This window comes from Aedes aegypti, chromosome 1 (assembly GCF_002204515.2).
Source record: "Aedes aegypti strain LVP_AGWG chromosome 1, AaegL5.0 Primary Assembly, whole genome shotgun sequence".
In the NCBI taxonomy this organism is placed as follows: Eukaryota; Metazoa; Arthropoda; class Insecta; order Diptera; family Culicidae; genus Aedes; species Aedes aegypti.
Genome location: NC_035107.1, coordinates 178,024,445 through 178,045,269, shown reverse-complemented (window position 1 = coordinate 178,045,269; position 20,825 = coordinate 178,024,445). Strand labels below are relative to the sequence as shown.

Genomic DNA, 20,825 nt, shown 5'->3' with positions numbered 1-20,825 from the left:
CATTAAACAATTACATACTTGGAATCGAATCCGGCCATCATCAGTATGGTCCTTTGAAAATGTGCACTCATACACTGAGCTAAGGAAGACCCCGGAATATCATCATCATATCCAATGATCCAACGCGTGCTCGTGTGGCTCTGAAAGGAGAACTCATGAATAGCAAACATTCTTCTCTACTGCTGCACCAAGGGATTGCTCCTTAACGGCAAGGAAAATCGGATGAAAGCAGCACAGAGTAGGTGCATTATCCCTCCCTCGTCGATGCAATCAGGCTATTAGCAGCTCAATTTCTCAGATCTTTGCAGGAAAGGCTGTGTTAAACGAGTTCATGTAGTAATTCATTTATGTATATTTCATAATATCAGAATCAATTGGGGATCAAAAAAGGACTAAATACCAAATGTGAAGTAAAATTCGAATCCGTGATTATAGCCTCTCGATTCGTCTTAGAACGTGAGGAGAAGGCGATTTCAACGCACTCACGATCCTGCTTAGAGAAGATAAGCAGAATCTGCAAAAATAAATTAGGAAACGATTTTTTTCAATCAAGAAATAAAAATTATGAAAATCCAATTTCTCTGTTGGACCCTGGATCTAAGATCTTTTGGAGATTATTAAAAATTTTGAAAAAAAAATCTTAGAAGCCAATTTCGGCCTTGAGAGAGGAAAACAAATTATTACTAACTAATTGAGAAAAAGCTCAAACACTTGCTTCTTCTTCTTGTCATTACGTCCTCACTGGGACAGAGCCTGCTTCTCAGCTAAGTGTTATAATGAGCACTTCCACAGTTATTAACCGAGAGCTTTTTTTTGTCAAGGTTGCCATTTTCGCATTCGTACATCGTTTGGCAGGTACGTTTATACTCTGTGCCCAGGGAAATCAAGGAAATTTCCATTACGAAATGATCCTGGACCGATCAGGAATCGAACCCAGACACCTTCAGCATGGCTTTGCTTTGTAGCCGCAGACTCTGACCTAACCGAGTGGAAGGCACTACAAAAAACCTTGCTATGCAGTTTGAAAGCGCGCACAATTTTAATTTAGAACTCACTAGTCCAATTAAAAATCAAATAACTCAGGATTTCGAAAACATTATCAATCAAGAGGACGTTTTCGAAAATTTCTGGGCGACTGATTTGGAAGAAGTGAGAACTATTATTAATAAATTCAAAAATATGAAAGCCGCTGGTGATGATGGCATTTTCTACATCCTCCTCAAGATACTTTCAGAGAATAGCTTATCATTCTCGGTTGATATATTTAACACATGTTTTCAAATGGAAAAATGACAAAAAATACTGCAGAAGCTTCTAGCTATGGTCAAATCAGCTTGCTGTCCTCCATCATTAAACTTCTTGAAACATTTATTTTGAACCGAAGATTGATCCTCATCAATGAGAACTCATTTTTTGCCAATCAACAGTTCGGATTCCAGCATGTATTTACGACTTTCTCATCAACTTTTATGTGTAACAATTTTGATTCGTTCCAGCAAAACTGAAGACTATTTTACTGATCTTTACTCTTCTAGGCATAGAAAAAGCATTCGACAGTGTTTAGCATGAAGGCTTGATTGTAATTGTAAAAACAAAAAATAATTTTACGACATACAATGTTAGAATAATCCAAAGTTATCTATCAAATCGTACACTTCAGGTGTACGTGATGGACGTGGCGACGTTCGGCTCTACCCCATTTGGCATAATGCCGTTTGGCATAATGCCATTTGGCATAATGCCATTTGGCATAATGTCCATTTGGCATAATAGCCATTTGGCATAACGGCCATTTGGCATAATTAAACGAAATATTATTTTTCTCTCACATTTCAAAACGTTTATTATGGAATTTGAAATATTTGTGTAAAACAAGTTAAGTTTACTAGAAGAAGGGAAAAATATTGACCATGATTTTTAGTTGAAGAAGTAATGTGATGTACAAGGAAACGCATCAAGAAAGATTGGTTGTCACGAAGTGTGCGTTTGAGGCTGATGACAAAAACATCAGCAATGTAAAGTCACATCAGCGCGCAGCGGTTGAGCATATCGTGTAGATGGAGATCCAAGCATATGGGATAATTGATTTCAGTACAGCATCATTAGAAAAGTTTCAAGTTTGATTGTGTTAAAACGCCGAACCGGATCGTTGCGTACAATTTGATCAAATGAAAGAATGGGCTTGACTCCCATAAGTTATGAAATTCCATGTGCGGCTGAGTACTCACTTGGATTTTTTTGAATATCACTTATACGTTATGTATCTAGATGAGAGTTTGATGTGGCAGAACCTGCAAAATAGTGCAGCCGTATTGTTCCAATTTTACAGAAATGAAAATTACGCGGTGGTGCAGAGCAATTAATATAGATTAGTAAATTTCACCTTCTTCCAAACATGAGTTGTTCTTTTGAGTTTTCATTTTAGCTAATCTTACCGTGCTGCTTCGAATTGCTACACCCTTTAAAAGCCGGGCAGTAGCCTGTTTCTAGGTGTTTTTGGACCTTATTCTGACTTTCTCGTAGGGGTGTCGATGGTGTAGTGGTAAGCGAGATAAGCGTGATATCAATTCTCGTCGGCGCCGTTAGGATTTTCTTAGACATTAACTTCCTGATCGCGTCTTCTTTCGGAAGGGAAGAAAAGTATTTAGTCCCAGCCCATTTGCTGATGGTTCGATATGTAGGGTCCCAGGTGTTTGTGGCTGTCTCTCCGGGCGTCGGAATTTTAAGACTTCGGTCCTAGACCCAGCTGATATTTAACAAACAACTGGCCCATAGAAATAAGAAGAAGTGTTTTTTTTTCGTTTGAACTCCGTAATTGCAACTTCTTCTACATTATCCATGCATAAATGCAGCCGAAAAAAAACATTTTTTTTGTTTTAAATAAGGCCGGTTTCCAAGATTCGAAGCGTCCGGGCAATTCGAATCAACACGATACCAAGGCAATCCGATGTAATAAACTTCGATCTTGGCGTGCCTTTGATTCGTTACGCTGCAAACTAAAAAGAACAGTTTATGTTGGAAAGAAGGTATAATTTCTTATTGAGTAATTCGCCATTTGATGAATGCCTAAAGGCTCGCAAATTGTGGAACATGTCATTTGGAAAACACGTACTGTTATAAAATAGGCGAGATTGTCAGTCGTTCAGCGATAGGTTAATTGCCTTACTGAATTATTGACCAACATCAACTGATTTTTGTAGCATTTAAGGCAAAGCATCTCTCCTGAGATTGTCTTTCTTTGAGACATTGGCAGTTCTTTATATTTGGTTAAAAAAATCAATGCTTTTAGAGGCCAAGCTAAACGGTTTCTTATAACTGTGTTTCCAGCTGCGTCAAAATTGTGATATGCAAGCCACGGTCAAAAATTAAACTACAGCCTAGCCTATAGCCTATTATTACAAATAAAAGAAGACAGACTTTCAGAGAGCATTATAAGATTGATAAAAGCGAGTTCACTCTATGGTGCCAAATTTTAAACTCTTCATATTACTCCTTCCTGAAGCGATACGAATAGGTACTCACATCTACAAGTGTGACTTGGAAGGCGCCAGTTGGAACTCGGAAGTGATTCAATTCTTTTGTCCAGACTCAAAAAAGACACATTGGATTTATCGAGTACAAATTTGAGATTTTTTTGTGGAAATGTATTCTTCAAATTATGCCAAATGGCCGTTATGCCAAATGGCCATTATGCCAATTGGTCATTATGCCAAATGGCGTTATGCCAAACGGCATTATGCCAAATGGCATTATGCCAAATGGGGTAGAGCCGCGACGTTCGGATCCGAGAGTTCGTCATGCTTCGCATAATACGTGAAGAACTTGAACCCCATGAGAAGAAGAAGGTCTCGACGAGGAAGAGAGCTCCGAGGAGGAGTAAGTTGTCGAAGGCGTTGAGGAGGAAGAGGAGAGCTCCGAAGCATAAGATAGAAGTAGGTCGCGTCGGAAACGTGGAAAAGGCGATGAATGTCGACGTGTTCATCAACGAGGGCCGACAAAGGCGCAATTGTCCGTCAGGCAGTTTTTATCCAGGAAGTTGCCTACGTTATCCCTGCAACCTGGAGGAGTGTCAAATGTTAATCAGCAGTTACGAGACGTCGACGCAGGTGTGTGGCTTTTCCAACGTGGAGAATCTGGCGCGATTACAAGAGTACCTGAAGGGAGAGGCGCTGGAAACGGTACGGAGTAGGCTGCTCCTGCCGAAATCAGTGTTAAAAATTATCGAGACGCTGCGCATGTTGTACGGCCAGCCAGAGCGACTGCTGAACATGCTACTAACAAAAATCCGTAACGCAGGGCCACCGAAAGCAGATCGGTTGGCGAGTTTCATCAGTTTTGGAGTTTTAGTTCAGTAGCTTACCGTAGTAGTACATGGAAGCTACCGGGTGAACCCGATGCTAATCCAGAAGTTGACCGAGAAGCTATCCGCAGAAACACAGCTTAAATGGATGCAGTACAGGAGGAAGAGAAAACTGGTGACCCTGAGGACACTATCAAACTTCCTCTCGAACATCGTGAAGGATGCAAGCGAAGTAGCGGCGTACGGCGAAGCATCACAGTTTGCTGAGCTACCGTTGAAGAAAGGGAAATCGAGTTAACGAAGGCTATGAGCATGCACACGATGAGGCCGTAGTTCGAGTCCACCGGTGAATCAGAGGACGCCGTGCCGGATATGTGGCAAAATTGACCACCGAATCCGAAACTGCTAGAGGTTCAAACGGTTCCAGCTTGTTGAGAAGCAGTACGCAAGTGGAGGTGGAGCCAATTATTCCTGAATGAGCAGGCTGCAAGCTGAATTTTGGTTACAACATCGACGGCTGCAAGGAGCGCCACATCCCACTCATTAATTCGGGAAGATCAGCTGCGAACTGCTGCATCCAGATGAAACCTTCCGTTATCTTCCGCATGTTGCCCGTCACACTCCACTGCGAAAAGTTCTACGTGAACACGATTGCGTTTCTGGATTAGGGATCGTCGTATTCGCTGGTGGAGAAGTCGCTGATCAACCACCTAGCTGTTCGTAGAGTAACGCAACCGCTACGGATCACATGGACCGCCGGTTTCTCCAGGCTCGAGAAGGACTCACACTGTGTGAGCCTACTCATCTCCGCCAAAGGATCGGAATAGCGCTTCCTGATCAAGGGTGCGCACACCGACGAAAGCTTGAAGCTGCCGCATCACACATTCGACGTTTCGAAAGTGGTTCAGCAATTCGCACACCTCCGAGAACTACCGTTCGTTGGCTTCTAGCCAGCTGCCCCGCAAATACTGATCGGGCTGCGAGATGTTCACCTGTCGGCGCCACTAGAGGCTTGGATGGACGGTGTATGGACCGATCTGAAGAGCCACTATACGCTTTGCTTCCCGAGCCGGAAGAGTACAGAAGAGCGAAAGAAATTTTGAAGAAGACGACGAAGTGGATCGGTGATCGATACGAGTGGTCGGATTCGGTGCATATATCAAGGATTCGAGAAGCAGACGGAGGTTCCTATTCCGGAACGAACCTTCAGAAAAACCGTAGGCGTTCCTCTGGAGATTGGCTCAATCCGACCACTTCGAAGGCTAGATTGGGAAGCTGAAGAAGAATCAACAGCTCCCAACAGAGCAATGTCATAAGCTGGAGAAGTCAAGCAGCTTGTACAACCTGGGTCCATTCCTGGAAGACGATGGAGTGTTGCGGATGGAAGGAAGAGCGGCGCGAGGGTCGTCGTTACCTTTCGAGTTACGCTTCCCGATAATTATACCGAAGCAGCATCCTGTGACGAACAAGCTGCTGTTGCTTCGTAATAGAAATTTCCTTGACTTCCCTGGGCATAGAGTATAATCGTACCTGCCACACGGTATACGAATGCGAAAATGGCAATTTTGGCAAAGAAGGCTCTTAGTGTATAACTGTGGGAGTGCTCATAAGAACACTAAGCTGAGCAGCAGGCTCTGTCCCAGTGAGGGCGTTAATGCCAAGAAGAAATGGAAACCGCTGGAATTCTACTCCGACAACGGCTCGATTGCGTATCTGGCTGCGTACTACGGTGTCAGTTGAGTATATCGTCTACGAAAGGGAGGGGTATGTAAACATAAATTTAAATACAAACGGTTTAAAAAGAAACGTAATTATACAAATTTTGTTTTGTCTTGTTCTTTTATGTTCAAATATATATAGTTTCAAGCCGTTGCATAACCCGCTAGCACTGCTTTGAAAATTCGTTTTCGATAGGGTGATCCAAACCCGAACATCAAGTTAATTATCAGAACTCCTAGTCTGAAAGACTTCCTGTAAAAGCTGGTGTTTATCAGGGCAGCATTTTGGGACCAATATCATATATATAAAATCCCAGAGTTGCCTGTCTGTCAGTAACGCTTTGAAATATTTCACAGAAAAGTATCACTGAGAGCTACAACAGAAATTTTAGAGCACTACAACAGTAAATTTGATTGTTTGAGCATTGTAATTTCATATTGTAGAACACTTTAACAGTTGACAGAATTTTCTAGAGTTTTATGGACCATGTTTCTTCCCCATTCGTAGAATGTTTTAGACCAGGGATTCCCAAACTTTTTTGACTTTCGCCCCCTTGAGGCCTATTGATTTTTGAAATCGCCCCCCTGGTATGTTTTTGGAATATTTGCATTGAACACTTTAATTTGCTTTAAGTTTCGATCGATATATTACCATAAGTGTATCGAAGCTTGGTTAATTAATCAAGATTACTAGTGTAAAGGTGTCAAACATATGTGGTTTCGAAGCATTTTATGTGCCGAAAATCACCTTGACTCGTCCTTATATCCATGACATATGTTCTTGAATTTCAGCAAACGACAATTATGATGTACTTGTCAGTAATTTATATTAGCAAATATAACTAGCCTATGTGTATTACAGGCCTACTGGTTCAGATTTCACGGCACTTAAAATGTTTAGCTCACTTTCTGTATTTTGAAACCTATTAATTTTAATAGTTGGAAGTTATTTTATGTTGAATTAATTACAAAAAAGCTTAAATTCTGAGTAATAAATTTTCACTATTTTGAAATGTTAAATATTATAAAAACATAGGAAAATTAAAAACACATGTTGTTAACTTTTTCACTGCATTGTTAAAAAAAATCCAAAATGTCTGGAAACAAAACATCATTTTTTTTCTTATGGATTTCGAAACCATTTTTGAAAATATATAATAATTTTCACATATTTGTCACTTGTAGATGTAGATCTGAATACAATATCTTTAGAGAAAATTTCAGTTGCAAATACATAAACTAAATGCATATCAAATATAGCTCGTCATTCACATTGTTTGTCCAATATATGTCATTGTGATTATAAATGGAAGATGTACAATAAAAAGAGGGAAAAGGGTTAACTAGTAACCAAATAGTCTTCAGATTATTTGAACATAATCCTCTATTAAATTGAGTATTTTCTCCAAATGTAATACATCTTTGTTTTCAGGTTCCTCACACCTTCGCCCCCTTTCTAGTTTTTTCGCCCCCCAAATTTCATTTTACAAATTTTCGCCCCCCCCTGGACACGAAAATCACCCCCAAGGGCGCTCACTTTGGGAATCACTGTTTTAGACTTTTCATCGTTATCGTGTTCATTTTTGGAAACTTCTCTTTTAAAAAAAGTTAAACAAAATCGAGCTCATCTGGACCAATATATCTATGTTGGCTTTAGGACATTTCGTCGAATGACGTTTGGTCGAATGACATTTGGTCGAAAGTACATTTGGTCGAAAGGACATTTAGTCGAATGGACATTTTATCGAATGGCTTTAGAACACTTATTTTGGTCGAATGATGTTTAGTTGAACGAAAATTTGGTTGAAGCCTTTTTTGAAATGGTTTATTGAAAGATAATTTGGTAGAATTGATGTTTGTTTTGCAAAGTTGATAATGTATTCTTTTGAATAATATGAATCATCAACTGTTGTTCAATTAGAAATGGGACATTTGCTGTAGTCTTCTTTTTAAATTTAATACATTTTTTTATTTGTAATTTGAAGGTATGCCAAAATCTAAAATTTCAATGATTATCCAAATGAACTTTTTAATAGTTTTTTTTTTGTACATTAACTGAAATACTTAGCTCTAGTAAATTTATTATTCTTTCAAAATATCATCATTCTGTGAAAAACTACTCAACAAGTTATTTTATTACCCAACGATGTGAACATAATGTTTTCTTCAAATATTATCCTTTTGAAATATCATTGTTCTTCGTAATGAAGATCAGCTCATCTGATGGAAGCATTCGGAGAGAGAGTTCGGGATCTTTCTTTGCATTCCGGGTCTAGCAGCTCAAGGACGTGGGTAAGAATTTTAAATGCGGAAATCAGAATTAAAATGGAAGGAAAAATTTGCTTTATAGAAAACCTTTATGGCAGAGTGAATGTTATTTGACAAATTTGTCCTGTTTCCATTTAAGATCAGCTTATCTCGAATCTCAAAACATACCTGAACGAGAAAGCAGCATGAAACGTCAAAAACGCAAGAGGTAGATTAATAAGTTGGAAGAGCGTCCATCAAATTGAATATCAAAATTTTGCTAATCACCTATAGATTGTTGGTAAAATGGCTGATACTTTTTCAACTATTCAATCATTCTTGTATAAGTGACAAAACGCTACTCTCGACGGTTGTCAGACTAAACGGTTCGACCAAATATCATATGCTTTCTGTTGCAACTAAACCTTTTCGATCGCATGTCCATTCGACGAAATGTCCGTTCGACCAAATGTACTTTCGACCAAACGTCATTCGACTAAATGTCATTCGACCAAATGTCTTTCGACCAAATGTCATAGATTCATCTATGTTCAATCAAGCTGCAAAAGCAATTTTGTGCAGATATATGCTTTTGACGTTGGATAACGTCTTACGGCAACATACTGGGGTACAATTTCGAAAAACGAAAAATCGCTCGCGTCACGAAAAGTGGTTAGATTTTGACTGTTAATAACTTACTAACGCCCGGATAGATTTTCAAGATTCTTGCACCAATCGATTGGAAATCTTTCTACGAATCTACTCCAACAATGAAAACTATTGATTCTCATGACTAAACTACTAAAAAATTGAGAAGAATCGAAGCATGTCTTATTTTTCATAGAAAAGCACATTTTTCTTGTGTATTCCTGACACAGACATCATTCCGCGATATCTTAGCCACTTTCGTCATTCAAAGGGAAACGCCCCTTTCGGTCTTCATCTTACTTCTCTTTATTATCTCGTGTTCAGTCGAAGCCAACCAAACCAAACCACGCGCGCATCAGTCAATCGTTGACCAACAACCGGAGAAGGACTCATATCGGAATAAATTTTACACGTTCGTCGCTGCTGCTGCTGCTGCTGCTGCTGTTTATTCCCAAGCAATAAGCTGCGGGTTCCGTGTAATCGCTCATCATGGCCCTTGGCATCCAGCTAGCCCATCGAATTCGTGGAGAATGCGTCCAGAAACCTTGACCGTCGGAGGAGTGAGCAAACCATCGAATACAAGGATGGACAAGAAAGCACAAAATTACCGACCGCATTTTAATTTAATCGTCTTCGGTGATCTTTTGGCGTGTTTCTGTCTAACAATGGAATGAAAACCCAGTTTGATCGACGGTGACTACCACCAACCGTCCTTTTCAGGACGACAATTTCATTTTGAAAGTGTTGTGAGAATTTTCCACCGTGAAGAGCGACATCACTGATGATTGGATGTGATTGATTCAGATTTTGGTCAGTCATTTGCACGCAACCATAAATGGGAAATAAATTTCCCATTGTGCGCGCGCGGGGCAATCGTCGACAGTGTGTGCATGAGTCAGATACATTGCGAACGGCACTTGAATGAAGAATCCCTCCCAGTTTGTTTCGCATTTAGAGATGATCGCATAATGCCGTTGTCGCCGTCGCTACCTACATGATACTAGAGCAATCAGTATCAAGTCGTCGAACACAGAGCTAAAACTAATCAGCAACAGCTTTGTTGACGTTTCGATTTGGTAAGACATAGTCGATCGAATGGAAATACGCACACAGAAAAGACCGCGAAAATGCTACCGCCACCCGACCCGAACGACGGGAACCTATGTTAAATTTTGTTTGTCATTCATCTCCGTTGAAAACTAATTATCCGAAACTATAATTGATAACTAAATAAAATATTTAATCAATTGGGGCCCTGAAAAGGGCAGTTGTTTGAAATTGTGCTTCAATGCAATTCAAGCGCGTTCGCCACGGATACGACGAGTATCGAAAGGCTTCGGAACCCACTTAAGCAATCAATCTTAGTGGATCATGCGGGGACCTTCAAGCGGAATATTTGTTTGTTGAGCAAAAGTTACCGCTCATGCCTCTTCTTCCATCGACCGGTTGAAGTGCTAATCGAACCAACCAAATAATAACACAAAATGTTTTTAATAGGTCAGAATTGACATGCAACAAATAGTGTGAAAATTGATTAGAAGAGCACTTATTTTCGACCTACAAGAATTCTGTGCCAATTTTCGGATTTTCATACAAAGTAGGCCAAAACCGTATCGAAAATAGGTCGGTCGAAAATCATCAAAAATGGGTCGAAAATTGGTGCTGTTCTCTTAGAAATCTTTCATAAGTTCGTGACGGTCTCAAGCCAGGAAATAGAAGAAGCTAAAGTTATCCAACGTCACTTTGGCGGTCGTATCTCGGAAACAACCTCTTATTTTTTCAAAAATTCCATGTTACATTGATAAGCCTAATATTTCAAAGCGAAAGAAATCATAAAAAGCAGTTGTTTCAGAATGTATTGACATAACACAAATTATGTGCTGGTTGAAATGCTCGATTTTGTGTGAATCGTTCTCAATTTTGTGTGACTTCGATAAACGTGTTGTTCGGTGATCTAATCGTAAATAAACCATCTTCAAGCAAATTGTAGTTCGGTCGAACTTGGATTGGGTTGGAGTTATATATGTGATTCAGAAGGAGTTTCACCAGTTCCAACCTATAAACACTAGTTTGAATCAGATTATTGTCCGCCAAATAGTTTTTATTTTATTTACAGTGAAACTAAAAACAACATTTCATGTTTACTAACTATGGTGATCCCCCATAACAGCTTTGGAAATTCCTGTTCAATGAGTCGATATTTCCCTGCATCACTACAACAGCATTAGGGCTGTAATTATTCCAGATTAAAACATTACAACAGCATTAAGGCCACGTGCTCAATAGAGTACGGTCTGAGCATAAATTTAGGCGATTTGGCGGTCAATGTCGGGTTACGTTAATAAAATTATAACCATTATCTTCTACTTATAACATTACACCTCCACTGGAACGGAGTATGCTTCTCAGCTTTTGACGTCAACTACGTCTTACGGCAATATACTGGGTGTCAATTGAAAATCTAAAATGCTGCGACCGTCACGAAATTCTGTAAGATTTTGAATGGTAATAACTCAACCATTTATCGGTTTATTCTTACGCAACCAAACTCGTTCATATTGTCTTCCACGATTCCTTTGGGTTGGCTAGTGCACTATAAAAGCAGACCAATTTCTGCTTCTTCGCGCATTCTTCTTTTGACGTTAACTACGTCTTACGGCAATATACTAGGTGTCAATTGAAAATCTTAAATGTTGTGACCGTCACGATATTATGTTAGAGTTGGGGGTGACCCATTTCGCATAAAGACGTTTCGCATAAGGACGTTTCGCATATGGACGTTTGGCATAATGGACGGTTCGCATAAAGCAGTTTCATATAAGAACAGGTAGCATTTTAAAGAAGGCATATAATTCTCTTTATGCCAAACGTCCATTATGCGAAACGTCCACCCATAAAATTATGCGAAACGTCCTTATGCGAAACGTCTTTATGCGAAACGTCCCTCCCCCGTTAGAGTTTGAACTAAAGGAAGGCTGCAACTATGAAAATCGACTTAAATTCAAATGCAATAAATCACTTGGCGTAGTTAACGTCATGCGGTCGTGTCTTGTACACAACCCCCTCTGATTTTTATTTATACAGCACTATCGCAGTTATGAACAGAAAAATTCATTAGTTCATGTTGTCATTTTGCAGTTAAACATAAACATTATCAATCTTTGAGAGATTATGCTTAGCTTTCCGCTTTCAAAATTTCTTAGAGCGTGGCTAGCCACGCTGGGTAAGCTAGTTATACAATATTTTCACATCTGACTTAACTGAGTTACCTCAGGGATGTCAAAAATCTTTGTTTGCGGATGGAACAGTCCTCTCCGTCAAAGGACGAAGCCTGCTTGTCATTTGTAGTAGATTGCAAAAAAGTTTGGATATTTTTTCTTCATACTTGCAAAATCAAAAATTTCCTAATGCTTCCAATACTCAACTAATAATAATCCCACATAAATCGAAAGCTCGTTATTTGAAACCTTCAAGTAGACATGGTGTCATAATGAGAGGGGTTCCAATAAATTGGTAAGATGAAGATAAGTATCTAGCCAAATGTAACATATATAACTTATAGCTTTTGATCTTCAAAAAAAAATTTCAAACCATTCACGTTGTATGCCGTACCAATGTGAACTAGTTGTTGTTATACCAGGAAGAAACCTCTGCAGAAGATTCAAAATAAAATCTTGAAAATGATTCTGAAGCTCCCTCCATGGTATAATACTACTAATAAGTAACATAGAAAATTCAATGTTGAATACAAGTATTAATAATTTTAGACAAAAATCGTTGCTGTCTTCTATTGCCACGATAAATGCGTAAGCAGGTGAAATCAACTCACCCGTAAAAATTATGAATTGCTACGACAAATGAAATGTAATATGTTGTTAACAAAATCAGAATGAAGCTTAATTTCGTTATACCAAATTAAGGTAACATTATTGCCGAACACAGAACACCTAGATATAACAAATAAATGTTATGTTTGAATTGATACTAATAAAAGAAACATGTCGGGACGGGACATTATGTCTTATCTATATGTGCCTTATAATTTACGAGAAATCTAAGTTTTTTTTCGGTACATCATTTAATTTCTGCCAGTATTGATGAAAACATTCGGATACAAACACCCCGTAGAACTGTTTGGTCACACCACTAACGAAGCGGATTTAGTTCTCAAACTGAACAAAAAAAAACATAACGGTCTACCACGCTCGTTTGCTGATGGAGAACATTCGCGTTTCGAAATGGAATGCAAAATGAAATTTCTAATCCCCACTCACTCGTTTGAGATCGCGCGTACTTAATTTCATCATAACCCGACTCAGGAAGCGTTCGAGCAAACACATTTCAGTTTTGCATAGAGCCCGGAGAGCAATGGAATTAGAAAACTTTTCAATCTACCAATCTGCGGACACATTTACTTTAGCCACTTTATGGGATTATAGACTAGAGCTCTTCAGTTTGAGAAACTGCGCTCACTAATCTGATTAGTAATTTCTAGGTTGGCTGCGATTATTACACTCGAGGGGTGACATGTAACCACTCGAATGTTAACCTAGTGTAATTGTACTCAGTGCAATACTTTTACGCAGACTCAACATTGTACGAATTTCTGATACCTAAAAATGGATACTTACTTGTGTGTAATTTTTCATACCTTCAAATAATAGAAGCTTGCCATATTTGACAGAACACTCAATATGAAACATTATTTTGTGAAGAAAGTGTTGAAGTGTGTTCGTCCTCTATTTAAACATTATGATAATAACAATATTCATTGTTATAATAGTAAATATTATATCATTATATTAATGCAAAAAATTGTAAAAAAAAACTTTCGGTTAAATACTGTAGATGGGCTCACAGAACACAAGACTTTGTCCAAGTCGGACCGTAGCGCCAGAAAGAAGAGAATAGTAGTTTACCCAACAAGTTGCAGAATGACGATTTTTACAGCACTAGTCGTACATTTATCCAACGAGGCTTTCCAAGTTGGATGATTACGACGAGTGCTGTAAAAATCGAGTTATGCAACGAGTTGCGTACAACATTTTTTGCAATTTCGTAGAAGACCACTTGAGGGTATCAGAAATAATATCGGAATGCATTCACCAGCATTTTACAATTTCTGAAAAAAATGTTGCGTAATGATTCATTACGTAACTCAAAAGAGTTGCGTAATGAGAAGGCGTTGTGTAATGAATCTTTACAGCACTGGTTTCAGTTGCGTAATGACTATTCCAGCACTGCATACTTCAATGCAGGAAAGTAGGTCGTTTCATGAAAGATTGGTGTGATAAAAAACAGCCTATTTCGATGATAAATTGCAAAGACTACTGACAAAAGTGTACCAGTTATGGCCATAGTGGTTCCCAATTTGGCCATACGTGAAATATAGATGACTTTCACATTTTTTATCTTTTTGAATCTTCTAACATCAAGATATATCTTATATCTTACTGCTAAAACACACAAAACTTTTCAAAATGTGGAAACATTAAAGTTATCACATATGGCGAAATAGAGAACCACTATGGCCATAACTGGTACACCTACCCTATTACCAACTTTATTCAAATAAGCTTTTTTCATCTTTCAGGTTTCAGTGGAAGAATGGTGCAAAATGTGGGACGAATATGCACGCGATCCAAACTCCGTTCTTGATTGGCAACTGAGGTAAGCTATTACTTTGATTCTAATGGCTATATCGCATATAAGTTGAGAAAATAATCAATAGGTGCTGATAGGCGAGTCGAGAATTCCGCGATGTCGTTGGGTTGGTTCTCTTGTCTACTGTTTCTGAACTTTTCAAATGGCCAAGTGATTATTGTGGTTCAAAATGTTCCACATGAGATCGCAATACTTGATTCCATTGCCATATAATTTCACATAAGAACATTCGAAACATATTAAAAAAAATAATCAAGAATCACTGAGCCTATTCTTTCTTAAATTATTGCGTAAATCTCGTGTATTGTTACGAATTGCTTAGGATATTTTGGAGTTTTTAAATCACTTAGAATCTTTTAAAACTTTTGATGTGCTTTGAAAAAAAAAAAATGGTTTCACTCCATCGGTAGCTAATTGGTAATCTTCCCATTCACACAGTTTGATTATAAATGTTTTCAATCGGTCCCTCTTAAAGCATGGAGGCCCGGTATCCATGCTCCCTCGGGCTCCCTGTTTATACCACTGCACAACGCTTAAGAATGCCCCTGTTATCCTTTAACTGAAATTTTGCAAAATTTACCTGAGCTTCATTTTACGAAACCCAACTTAAACAACAAACACAAAATTTTTGATCGATTTCAATCAACGCAAAGCGCTGTGTAAAAACCCTTCGGAAGGGTTTCCCTTCTTCATTCTCAATCGTGTACCATTAAAACCGTTTTGCAACGCAATAAATTGAACCACCGCAATAAAGTAAACTCCAGAATGGAGTTATATTTTCTACCAAATCTAACTCACTGGAGCTCGAAAAGGACAAGCAAAACCACCACATGCCTACCCTTCGCAGTGGCGGCCTCCATACAAAAGTTCGTCAAAACCTCAGAATATGTCCAAAATGGCAACATTTTGATTCGTTTTTTTTTAAGTTGGGTTATTAGAAGTTTGGTCAAGGTTATCTGTATTATCGTTAATCCTACAATATCTGTAAAATAAGGAAAAAGCATCGAGAAATGTGTGAGCCGATTGAAACAATACATTGTATTGTTCAGCTCAAATGATAAAATGTTATTTTAGCCTTATGGTTCTTTTGGCCTAACAGCATTCGACCTAATGCCCTTCGGCCTAACGGAATGCTCCCGAACGAATCTTCTAAATGTAATGGTGATAAAAATTGATGAACTGTCACTACATCTTCTAGCTTTATGAAATTCCCGACAACTCAATTATAGTTTGATTCATTTAAAATTTTCCTTCTTTAGTTGAAGTAAAACACAAAAAAAAAATTTAAAATTAAATTTTGATATGGAAAAATTTTTGAGGTTTTATCTGGCATTCCGCCACTGTGCTGTAAGGACACAGACGACCAAAGCGATGACGACAACTGTAAAACGGATTCGTTATTTCACTTTCCGTTTGGAAGAAGGATGGCTTGCAATCAAGAACTGTTGGAATATGAGGGGTTTTGGGTTTGGTTGGTGATATTTATTACTTTTCGTTGGTTCGTCATAATAATTCCATCGTTTGAATGAATATGATAGAGATTGTTACTTGGGAGTCGGATGACCCCTCAGCAAGACCTGAGTACCGGCGAGCTAGAGCGTGAGCTTTTTGCTCTCAGGATCGGCTTTTCGAGAGGCTAACCAAGGGCTCAATTAAAGGCAACACTCTAAATGCTTTTTACTAGTTTATTTGGTTGTTACTCACAAGATCTGTGTGGGTTGTGTGGGTGTTAGGCGATGGGATGGCCGGCCGGCGCTTACTGCTGCTGCTGCTAGGGTCGTTCGGTCGCTCCGGGGAGGCAGGATGGAGGCGAGGGGTTCACGTAGCCTATCTCGAACTAGGCGGCACGTGGCTGCTCCACTCTTTCGAGATATCGGGTCCTCGAAGGTTATACTTTAGTCGGGAATGGCCTTCGACCGACAATGAGGTGGGAGATTGCGCGGAATGTGCGGAATTCGGAGTCCTATTAGCCCGATCGGGAAGGAACGTCAACCAATCGGGTGTATTATCCGGTTTCTTCGGCGGTATCTGCTTCTAATTTGGGCTGGGCGCCTCAAAACGTTCGTGCAAAGCACTATTGGGTCTTAATGGCATGAAAGGGTTAGGGTAGGTTTGGGGTTAGGTTTATGGGCTACTGGGTTTATTGATTGCTAATTATTTCTTATTATTGAAATAGCATACCTGATTCACTTATCACGTATTTTACGGCGTAATTCTGGATATTTTGTACCACTGGTGGTATTTCCTTAAAGTTTAACTTTAGCTTTTTTAACAGCTTTAGCTGAAATTAAACGTCTTATAGCTTTGGCGGTCACTACAAGAAAGAGACCGAGCCAGTTTTCTATTTCCCCCAGTAGCCTACCCTTTCCGTACCAAATTCCCTTTTTCATCTCTTTTTCTCACAGTCCTTTCGTCAACTCGCGACAACTCCTCGAAAGTTTCCCCTGCAGCAGTTTTTAGTGTGTTGTGTGCAATGTTCTAAATGTATTTTACAAATTTTGTTCTGTTTAACAATCATGATTTCTTTTTAATAATTTTACTTATTTCTCCTAACATATTCAGTGTGCATGCTTATTGTATAGGTTTCTTTTAAGTTTTAATTACTTTTTAGTACATATATAGTTTAAGTTTAATATAGCTTTAAGCGACTAACATTTTAACCTTACTGACAAACTAAACACATAATATATTTTTCTTTTTATTCGGCATTATGATTTAGGATTTTATGCCCCAACGGTAACACTACCTCATCTCCTCCCTCAAAATTAATCAAAACAAAGTTTTGGATTAATTTTTCACTTGTTGGGTTCATTTATAGTCATCTCAGGGTTGAGTCGCAACTTTAATGCTCTCGAGAATTCCCAAAAATCGATATAAATCGCATCTTTTCAACAAACAGTTGCCTTATTTAAAAAAAGGACTTTTGTTTCATCTCCCAATGGCCGAAACATTTGCTTGTTTCGAGGAAGAGGTAATTTTTTTCTTTCTACCAAAACGAAATCTTCTGATGGTTTGATTTACGAATGATATTCTTGCCGAACTGAGAACCATAATTTTAGGTGTGGTGTGATAAATTGAGGTAATTGACTAGGAGTGTGTTATCATAACTTGGAAAAGCAGGGCAGATCACTGGATCCGTAGCTACTGCACATCGCGATTTAGAAATTTTTCATTTGTTATTGTTTTTATACTTGATCGGTTAAAGTTCCCTGTCGCTTCTGCTTCAACCAATAATGATGGACTATTATTCTATTTTAGACGAAACGGGACAGCAATACATATATTGTTTTCGGAACGGCCAGACATTCTAAACCAACAGATTCGCTATTTCACTTACACAATATTTGCTGTACAACTCACAATAACCGACGATCATCTTATTTACGTACGTTGACTTACGAAGGCTCTACACAATTCTGGACACAACATTGGAATTTCTGGACGTATAGACTCTAAATTGACAGTGGAATTGGACAAAAATTACTCTTCATCGGGGACACCGGGTTTCAAATCCGCCGACGAAAATATCCCAAGACTCTTACCTTGATTGTCAATAAGCTCATATGAGCTTGTGCCTCGGCGAGACACAACAGTGCATGGAGTATAAGCTGGACCTAATTTTGCATTATAGGCTTCTCCAGCCACCGACTGCGAAAAGTTTCGCTTATAAACATTCTGTCCCACCTGATATACTGGAGCAGGTTTCCGGAACCGAAGATTATAAGCTCTGGTACTCTTATCATGAGCTTTGGCTAAGTTTTGGCATACTATTCTCTGGATTTGATCATCAACTTTTAATTTCCTCTCTGCTCTTTTAGATTCAGACACATCGGAAGTATCGGGATCACGAAGATGTTCCGTACCCTCGGAAACGATCTCATGTCCGAAAACAATCATATACGGGGTGAGACCCGTAGACGAATGCGACGTATTGTTCAGTGTGTGTTCTACCTCGGAAATTCTCGTATCCCACAAACGCTGGTCGGTTTTAACGTATGTTCGGATACAAGCGTTTATACTCCGGTTCAAACGTTCGACCGGGTTGGCCTGGCTGTGATGCCGGGAGTTGGCCCAGTGCTTCACCTGATAGCGAGACAGAAAGTCCTTGAAAGCATTACTGAGGAAGCTTGTTGCGTTATCGCTTATCAGGATTTCGGAAACCGAGAAGCGGCGAAATCACTGTTCCTCGATAATCTTAATAATAAGATCTGTCGCAATTTTTCTCACAGGAACCAAAACAGTCCACTTCGAAAAGACATCTAACAACACCAGAAGGTGGGTATGGCCAGCTTTAGATCGCGGCAATGATTGAATAAAATCAATCGCCAACATTTGAAAAGGTTTTCTAGCTAGTCGTGGGTTTCCCATGACTGGATGCTGAGAGATTGTAGTGGGTTTGCACTCTTTACAAGTTCGGCATCGCTCAACGTATCTGCGAATCGTGGTGGCCATCTTCGGCCAGAAATATCTCGTGCGAATTTTGTCCAGCAGTTTTTCGTAACCAATATGGAACGCTTCATCGTGCTCTTTTCGGAGAATCTCATCTCGTGATTTCTCCGGAACACAAAGCTTCCATTCGAAACGAAAATCGAGGACTTCGGTCTTACTTGGTACAAATTTGTACAACTTCCCCTCTTCAACCTTGAAATCAACGTTCTCGTCCGGTGCAGAGCGAACCTTGTCATATAGAGAGGAGTACCATGCGTCCCCTTCGCTCAGCGTATCGATCTCCATCGAACGCGAGAGAGCGTCCGGGATAACATTGTCCTTCCCTCTTCTATGCCGAATTTCAAAATCAAAACCCTGCAGCTCGATGCTCCATCGGCTGAGGCGTGACGACGTGCGCCACTTCCCATTCATGATATGGGTGAGTGCGGAAGCATCGGTAATAACGACAAATCGAGTGCTTTCAATATATGGTCGGAATTTGTTGATTGCAGATAGCACTGCTAGACCTTCCTTCTCGGAGGCTGCATATGCTTGCTGTGCCGGAGAGAGTTTTTGCGAGAAGTATGCCACCACTTTCTCGCCACTCTCGTGCTGTTGTGTGAGGATCGCAGCAATAGCACTGTAACTCGCATCGGTCTGAACTTGGAAGGGCAGCTGGAAGTTTGGATTTGCGAGCACTGGTGCTGCAATTAAATTCTCCTTTAGTTCAAGGAAAGCTTTCTCTGCGGTCGTATTCCATACGATCGTTTTAGGCTTTTTTCTCAGGAGATTGGTAAGAGGTGCCGAAATCTCGCTGAATCGGGGAATAAAGCGTCGATAATAATTCGACATTCCCAAAAATCGACGTAAAGCACGAAGTGATGTTGGGCGCTCATAATTAATTATTGCCGATACGCGATCGGGGTTTGGTCGCAATCCGTCGGATGAGATTATGTATCCGAGGTAGGGTAACTCTCTCAGACAAAATTTTGATTTGTCGAGGTTGATGGAGAGGTTGGCCAATCGTAATCGACGGGCCACCTCGGTCAGAGATTGGATGTGTGCTTCGAATGTGCTGCTTACCACGACGATGTCGTCGAGGTAAACGAACACACTCGGTTCCAGTTCACCGTACCCTAAAACTTCGTCCATTAGTCTTGCCAGGGTGGCAGGACTGTTGACTAGGCCAAAGGGTAATCTGGTGAACTGGAACAATCCACGGCCCAACACCGAGAACGCCGTATATTTTCGTGAGCTAGGGTCAAGTGGGATCTGCAAAAAAGCTTTGGTTAAATCGATTGTTGTTAAATATCGACTTGACCCTAGCCTACTCAATATTCGATCTTGGTGTGGTAGAGGATAAGCGTCCCTCCTAGTCCGATCATTTAACCGTCGTGCGTCCAGACACAGGCGCACATCGCCCGAAGGTTTAAGCACAGGAACCGTACTAAGAGCCCAATCGCTCTTGCTTGGTTCTATAACTTTTTGCCTGAGCATATTGTCTAGTTCGTGGTTTATCTTCTGTTGCATAGCGGGGGACGTGGGATAGGGGTTGATTCTCACCGGTGGCGCTTTTTCGAACTCTTCTTTGAGTTCTATTTTGTGAGAGATGAGTGGAGTTACTCCGAGAACTTCTCCTTCAATTGCAACTTTGAAAAGTTGATTTACTTGCTCAAGTCTTTATTTTTGTTCTTCTGTTAGAAGTTCCTGCTCATTTCCTCCTTCCTCTTCTCTAGTTTCCTCATTCCCGAATCCTTCTCTCTCCATTTCTTCCCTCAGCTCGCAGTGTTCGAACTGCACAGTGGGGTGAAGATTGAATA

General features: G+C 39.8%; 1 protein-coding gene across 3 annotated transcripts in view; it reads left to right on the top strand.

Annotated features, from left to right (window-relative positions):
* Nucleotides 1-20,825, top strand: part of LOC5573875 (calexcitin-1) — a 159,636-nt gene that overhangs the window by 106,888 nt on the left and 31,923 nt on the right. For all 3 annotated transcript variants that reach the window (XM_021854276.1, XM_021854257.1, XM_021854267.1), the window contains exon 6: nucleotides 14,507-14,583. In XM_021854276.1, the coding sequence (XP_021709968.1) occupies nucleotides 14,507-14,583 (77 nt within the window). The remainder of the gene's footprint in view (nucleotides 1-14,506; nucleotides 14,584-20,825) is intronic.